The sequence below is a fragment of the Arachis ipaensis genome, chromosome B08, assembly GCF_000816755.2.
Source record: "Arachis ipaensis cultivar K30076 chromosome B08, Araip1.1, whole genome shotgun sequence".
NCBI lineage: Eukaryota > Viridiplantae > Streptophyta > Magnoliopsida > Fabales > Fabaceae > Arachis > Arachis ipaensis.
Window position 1 is genome coordinate 122,318,716 of NC_029792.2, and position 8,037 is coordinate 122,326,752.

The following is an 8,037-nucleotide window of genomic DNA, read 5'->3' on the forward strand; positions in this document are numbered from 1 at the left end:
CCCCCCCCTCTCTCTCTCTCTCTCTCTCTCTCTCTCTCTCTCTCTCTCTCTCCAAAATCCATTACATTAATTTTTCAAAAATGGCTCACTCTCAAATTCAGAATATAAGTTCCAATGATCTTCAAGTCTTTGACTATCTTCAAGTCTGTAATATTCTTATGGTCGGATATCTTATTCAGGCGGAAGAAATACTTGGAAATTCTGGAAAGGGTGGTGTCTACTATTATTCTGAGAGAGGTGACCGGCTAATTGACCTTGCTACCTTTCATGACAAACTTTGGCAGGTTTATCTATTTTTCGATTCTTTATTTCTTGATAAAATATCTCTGTTTCAATTTTAATTTAGTGTTGACAATATTAGGTTTCATCTGCATCCTGAACATTCTGTATTCTCAATTTTCACTTCCTTTTTGGGACAATGTATTCATAAGAAATTTAATCTACTTTCTTGTCGTAGACATACAATTCTGCTCATCTCCAGGTGAGTAATATTGGCAGTGAAGTTGAGCTAAATGATGTGAAAGAGATAATTCAACAGTTGCTGAGATGGGGGTGGAAACACAATAAAAATCTTGAGGAACAAGCTGCACAACTGCACATGTTGACTGCCTGGTCTCAGGTTGTTGAGGTAAGCATCTTTTTATCTATTCTGTATACTCATTTTTTTAGAGGATTATTCGCTGACTTAGTCGTGTTTTTAAAGGTGTCCACTTCTAGAAGATTAGCAATGCTTGAAAATCGATCTGAAATTCTGTTTCAGTGAGTTGCCACAATCCTCCATCATCAAAATAGTTATAGTGGCTCTCTGTTGTCGTGCGTTTTTGTAATCATTGAAATGCCTTGTCAGGGTCCTTGACACATCTCTTAGTGCTTCTGCTTCTCCAGACTGTTCATTGAAGATGGCATTCATACTATCACAGGTTGATAACTATTGATGTATCCTTTGGATGTGTTGAGTGAGTCATTATCCATGATATACCGGTTTATATTATTTAACATGCCTGCAATTCTCTCAGGTGGCATTGACTTGCATGGCCAAACTACGAGATGAAAGGTTTTTATTTCCTGGCAGTCTGAGTTCGGATAATATAACATGCCTCGATCTCATTGTGGGAAAACAATTATCAAATGGTGCATGCTTGACCATATTGTTTAAGCTTATCATGGCTATTCTTAGAAATGAATCGTCAGAAGCTCTTAGAAGACGGTAATTTACTAGTTGCTTAACTTATTCTGTTGGTATGGATGTACTGTGTTGGCTGGCAAACTAACTTGTGCATGTTTTTGTACAGCCAATATGCCTTGCTCCTTAGCTATTTCCAGTATTGCCAGAATGTGGTTGATCCAGATGTTCCAACCACAGTTCTTCAATTCTTGCTGCTTAATGAACAAGATAATGAATATATTGATCTCCCAAAGGTTATGCAAACAAATTAGAATATCTAATTCTAGATTATAGATTAATACATCATCATTACATCCTTTTTCTCCAATTTGTTTTTCACAGATAGATAGAGAACAGGCTGAATTGGCTCATGCAAATTTTTCTACTTTGAGGAAAGAGGCTCAGAGCATCTTGGATTTGGTTAGTTTATCATCTTGTTTTATTTGTTTCTTTATAAACATTAACTATTTACTGACATTTTTCGCTGATGTGCTTATGGTTTGTTTATATGGGGAAATTATTATTATTATTAGGGATAAGTACTGTTTTGGTTCCTAAGGTTTAGGGTCAAAATCAAATTCATCTCTAATCTTATTTTGGATTTAAAATCATCCCCAACGTTTCATTTGGTATTAAAATTGTCCTTTCAACTTTTTTCAGACAAAAATACTCATGTTTTTTCTTACCCTAACCCCATCGTTCACCACCACCACCTTTATTACCACCAACTATTCTTCTTCTCATATCTATTCATTTTAATCCATCAACAACAGCAACATAACAAAACATTCAAATTTAAAAATTCATCAACAACAACATAACATTCAAATTCAAGAACAATATCAACAACCTCACTTATTTCAAAGAGATTGAGAAGAGAGTGAGACTGCCGGGAAGAGAAGGGAAGCGAGAGAGCGAGAGGGAGTGAGCTGAAAATCATGGCCACCACTATCAAAACCACCGCCGCTGTTGCTCTTGGAAATTGCCGCCGGAAAAGGAAGGAAAAGGAGATCTGGAACCAGAGAAGTCCCTGCAAACGCTAACAGAGAAGCTCAGCCTCAATGTTCACCACCATCTCCAACGCTTCAAAAATTTGTTTTAAATGCAACATCAAATCCTTCAAATTCAACAACAACAACAACAACAACAAAGCATTCAGATTTTTTAAAAAAAGGAATGAAAAACTTAATCAATTACGGAGAAAGACAAACGAGATCCAGAGCGAAGCAGAGACAGCAAGGTCGCCGGTTTGCTCCGCCACTGCTGTCGCCGGGGAAGGTCATCGACAGCCGACAAGGTAAATGGTGACGGCGTGACGGCGCTGTGACCGACGCCGAAGAGGAGGGCAACGACGGCAGAGAGGATGTCCTTCAAAGGCGAGGCGAGGGTGCGGCACGGCGAGGCGAGGGTGCAGCATGGCAAGGCAAGGGCAACCGTCAATCTCGACTGCGGCGGGGGAGTCCTCGATGGCAGATCTCTGCCGTGGTTTCCCCTTTCAACACATGCAACAACAACACAACAGCGACACCATTTTGAAGAACACCGAAATTACGGCAAGGATGCTCAGGAGGAAGAAGAGGAGTGGGTTTAGAGGGTGGTCCGATTAAGAAAAGAAGAGGAGGATGAGGAGGAGGAGGAGGAGGAGTGTGAAACGTTGGGATAAGGGGGTATTTTCTTGAATAAGGGGAGAGGACAATCAAACAAAGAATATAAAGGGGTATTTTTGTCATTTAGAAAAATATTTTATTCCAATCTCTCAAAATGTTTAAAGGGGGAATCTGAGAGCCCCTTTTCGTCCCCTGATCAAAGAATTAAGATGGGAACTGAGAGAAGATTTAGGTAAAAATTTCCGTATAGATTTGGGTCCAAATCAGTCTATTTTTCTCCATTAACGACTAATACATCAATTACCCACTGGATATTATTCTATGGGTTGTTACTTCCATGTGCTACAAATTCTGTTGCTTAGTCTGCTTTTTATCCATTTTGCGTATTTTGTTTTTATTTGGATAATACTCAAGTGAATTATTTACAGTTTCAAGTGATTTTAAATTGTAGGTAATAAAAGATGCAACCCATGGCAGTGAACCGGGAAAGACTATATCTTTCTATGTTATTGATGCTCTCATTTGTATCGATCATGAGCGATATTTCTTGGGTCAACTTCAAAGTAGGGGATTTTTAAGATCATGCTTTACAGGCATCAGCAATGTTTCCATTCAGGTATTTATTCTGTCCACCATTAAAGGTTGCTTCACCACCCTACGTTGTTTTTATTTTACAGATGTAGACTAATCATCTCATTAACCAAAATATCTGACTGATCTTTTAAGGTTTCCTGTTTATTTTAGTCATGACTGATGATGGATGGTACCATTATCGTTATGCTTTCCTTATTTTTTCAAGTGGTTTCATCATTTTGACTCAGTTTTGAAACTAAGATAGTTTCTTTGGCACACTGTCTTCAACAATTTATTGAATCCTGTACATTTAATATAGCCTTCTGTTTTTGGGAGTGTATCTCTGTATATACTTGTTAGTGTTTGATGTTGCAACTGCTTTTATATTGTTGTTTCAATATAGCGCAGAAATGCCTTGTTGATACTTCTATATTTGAATTTGTTGCTTCAAAGTCTAATCAAAAGTGCTTGGAATTACCGTAATTTGTATATCTTTAGTTGATAAGAAAATAACCGAATAACACATACTAAACTTTTGACAAACGGAACTTTTGTCTGTTGATCTAGTGGCATTATCATTGCCTTCCCAATGCCTGTACCAGGGCTTGATTCCTAGCTTAGCTAGAATGTGGTACGAAAGGAACCTGTTAGTAGTGTGTGAGTTGGTGTGATAATGACCCAAAAAAAAGCTAATCAATCATTTGATAAGACACTTGCAACTGAAATTATTGATCTAGTGGTGATATTATCTCAATATCTTTCACCTTTGACCATCCAAATTTGTTTCGTTGAGTCGCAATTATCATGACAGCGCAAGATGAGGTCATCAAAGATTTTTCTTTAACAATTGGTCTGCACAAAATGTTGATTTTGAGTCCATATTTTACCATAGTGCATGTTTTTTTGCAAGACATCGTGTTATCTAAGAGATAAGACAGTATACAAAATATAATATTACCAGGAAGCAGGAGGCATGTAAATTATATGCCTAATGTAGGTTAAGTATCTTGGCTATACTATTCAAGATGTTGTGCAAACAAAGGGTTGTTTAAAGCATGTTATCAAATTGGGTGGAAGAATCAGGGGATATATATGATGGAAAAAACTGACTCAAGCATTAGGCAGTGTTCACTGCATAACTATAAACTTGATAATGTGAGATGGAACTGAATGTTGGGCATAAAAAGCCCATAGGTAGTAAGCTCAATGTTACAGAAGTATGTGCATTGGATGGGTGGACGGATATTAGACTTGATAGAAATAGGAATTAGAGAGAAAATTTAGGACAGTATCTGTTGTGAAAAAGATGGTAACGCTGTTGCGCAGTCCAATAGCTAGATTTAGGAGGAGACTAAGAAAAATTATAGGCAAGACTGTTAAAAAGGATTTAGATTTTAATGTGGCAAGTCCTGGATTTTTTATTTTTTTATTTTTTATTTTAATAAAGGAACGAGAAGGGTGTTGTAATGATGAATATAAAGGACTTTGGGAACTTCTAACCAGCTATGTTGGAATAAACTATTAAGCTTTAGGCATTTAGGCCGCATACTTGACTAAACATAACTGAATATCATGTTTTTAGAAACCCAACATGTGCTGATCCTGATGATTTTATTCACTAAAGGTTCCCATCTCAAGGAGATGATAATACTGATTATTTTTTTCATTCATTTGTTCAAGGATGGTGGTCTTTCACTGGACTCGTTGCAGAGGGCTTGTACGTTCGAGGCTGAGCTTGCTTTACTACTAAGAATCAGTCACCAGTATGGGAAATCTGGAGCACAAGTACTATTTTCCATGGGCCTATTGCAGCATCTTGTTTCAGGAAGGGCAATCAATTTACAGGTGAGTGGGTAGTTTCATTTTTGCACACAACTCATTCATTTCAGCTTTCCTTTTCATCTAGCTTTTACTGACAATGTGAAGCTAAGCAATCTGCAGGGAGTTGTTAGGTGGGTTGAGACAAGGCCTAGAAGAGATGTTGCAGTGGATGTTGATAGACAAAGATTGATTGTAACCCCAGTCTTGAGATTAGTTTATTCATTAACATCCTTGGTTGACACATCAGACTATCTGGAGGTTTGTTATTGTGTTTATTCTGCAAATTTTAAATCTCCTATGATTTTTTTTCTTGCTGCTGCTTGTCATTCATTTTACCTCTCAATATTTTGTGGCTTTCAATTGTGAGATAAAGCTGTGTACAAGTATAGCAGTTGTATAGCCTTTATGAGTTTCAGTTACTGTGGTTATATAGCTCTTGCATTTGAGTAGAAGCAGAAGCTAATTACATGGTCCTATTTGTTCCTAAAGTTCTAGTTGTAATAAATAACGAACAAACTCATGAAATAATAGTAAATATGAAAACCAATTATTAGGAAACCACCAACAGAATAAGAAGGGATAAGTGTTTACGTATTATTAACACTCAGTGAAGCTGGATCTCAGCCTATTTATGAAGGATATGATAATTAGCAAAACAGAAGGGATAGCACAGGGCATATAGCAGCCCCACTCTCCCAAGTCAATTCCAAAATCATCCTAAACAATTTTTTTTCTCACTCTGCACACATCTATCACTCCTGTGCACTAACAGAATGCACACATGCACTCTGCTCTCTCTACACGCTCACATGGCATTTCTCTTACCTCACCCTCTAAGTATGTCTATTAGGCCTTCTATTTCCCTGATTCTGCCTAATTGCTAGGCTGTCCTTGAATATTTTCCCACTTGTAGATCCTTGGGAAATTTATCCTTAATACTAACACCAATCCCAGGAGATGATTAATTGTGCTTTTTGATATTCCAAGATATGGTAGAGAGATTATATATCTTATTTACTTCTAACATACCCCCTCAAGCTAATGCTTTCTATGCTTTAAGCTTGCACAATTAAACCCTCTTTTGGGTGAATAAGAACATATCTCCACATAGAGTTACATGATGGCGTCCATTGTAGTAATTCAATTTATAAAATTCAAAGGACCTTGTTATTTGTACAACTATTTATTAGACCCAAAAGCTTACACTATGGTAACTTAAAAAAAAATGTAAATTTCTAAAATAAATGTGGTAACTTCAAAAAGCATGTGAAAAGATGTATGCATGTAATAATTTATAATTGCCAGCATAAATTCTTTTGTGAACTATTAAATTCATAACATAGATCTATTATCACATTTTTAAAGCTAACTTCATTAAAGATAATGTATAGAGTGATTGATGATCACAAACACATAAGTCACAATGCCTATAGTAGAAGGCATCTTCTAAGATATGACTATATTATAAGATATCTTCTTTATCTAAATTTTAGCATTGTAAATTTTTGTTGTGTTGACAAAAATTGGTGTCTTTTACCTGTATATTATAGGTCAAGAATAAAATTGTGCGCGAAGTAATTGATTTTGTCAAAGGGCATCAATCATTCTTTGATCATATTCTACGTTTGGACATGGTTGAAGTGGATGAGTTAAGGTTGGAGCAGATAAATCTAGTTGTTGGTATTCTTAGCAAGGTAATGTTTTCTCTAAAGACTCTCAGCTAGATAATGGTTACTGTCAGTAGGCAGTTTATAAACTAGCTTCTCTACCTTAAGTAGATGAAGGTGGGATTAAGTGATACTTTTTACTCAATAATCTATTTCAGAGCATGGTAGTTTATTCTATTTTATGGTTTTGTAGTTTCTATTCAGAAGGCTTCTGAACTTCCTTTTCTGAGTTAATGTAATTCTCTGAAAATTTGGCTTTTCTGATTCGGTTTCTGTACTTTTTTATTTTTGGCTTTAGGTTTGGCCATACGAAGAAAGTGATGAGTACGGTTTTGTACAAGGACTTTTTGGTATGATGCATGGTCTGTTCTCTCGTGACTCTAAGGTTCCTAATTTTGTTGGATCAATTGGATCATCTGAGGTGAGTTTCAAGCACTAGCTTTTTGTAAGTTGTTCAAAATGAATAACATTGTATTATGCATGCGTATTAATCTTTGACATGGCTCTACTTTGATCAGAACCAAAGGAATTCGGAACTGCATATGTATAAATTATGCTTCAACTTGAGCTCATATCTATACTTTTTAGTCACCAAAAAATCACTGAGATTGCAGGTATCTTGTGTATAAAATATAGAGGCTGTTAATCACTTTGAAGTCTTTTTCTCATTTTGTGTGATATTTACATTTATCTTTTTCTCATTTGTTTAACTGATAAGTTTCTATTCTTCTGATGTGCTGTTGCAGTTTTCAGATGCCATGTTGGGTTATCCTTCTTCCATGGAACTTCAACAACCCACATTGAACTTACTTAATTCTCTTCTTACTTCTGTAACAAGCGCACTTGAAAGGGCTTCTGAGGAAAAGTCTTTACTACTTAACAAGGTTAAAAAGAATAATCAACTACTCCACGTACCTTTTTCATTATGCCTCTGTTTATATTTGTGGTTTACAAAAAAGGTTGATCCCATTACTATGTCATTCTAGAAATCCAGAAAATGAACATATACCATTTTGCATTTTTACTGCTGGAGGGAGGAGAAAACGGGAATAGAGACTTTGGATAATACGATTTTTTACTAATATGATGCAAACAATTGTGATACAAATGACAAATCAATAACCCCTCTCTTTGAATGCTAATGCTAGACTCCCAATTTTAAATATGGAAACAAAATGGAAATATGATGTGGGGCCACAAGGGG

At 36.2% G+C, this 8,037-nt stretch overlaps 1 protein-coding gene across 1 annotated transcript in view; it reads left to right on the forward strand.

Moving 5' to 3' along the window:
* The window catches only part of LOC107612757 (nuclear pore complex protein NUP205), a gene marked incomplete in the record, with an annotated part of 27,326 nt that overhangs the window by 18,114 nt on the left and 1,175 nt on the right, over positions 1-8,037 (forward strand). The window contains 13 exon segments of the mRNA XM_016314481.2: positions 180-284; positions 458-628; positions 704-759; positions 848-920; positions 1,017-1,207; positions 1,293-1,419; positions 1,508-1,585; positions 3,224-3,388; positions 5,026-5,190; positions 5,287-5,424; positions 6,717-6,860; positions 7,132-7,254; positions 7,352-7,447. Of these exon segments, the coding sequence (XP_016169967.1) occupies positions 180-284; positions 458-628; positions 704-759; positions 848-920; positions 1,017-1,207; positions 1,293-1,419; positions 1,508-1,585; positions 3,224-3,388; positions 5,026-5,190; positions 5,287-5,424; positions 6,717-6,860; positions 7,132-7,254; positions 7,352-7,447 (1,632 nt within the window).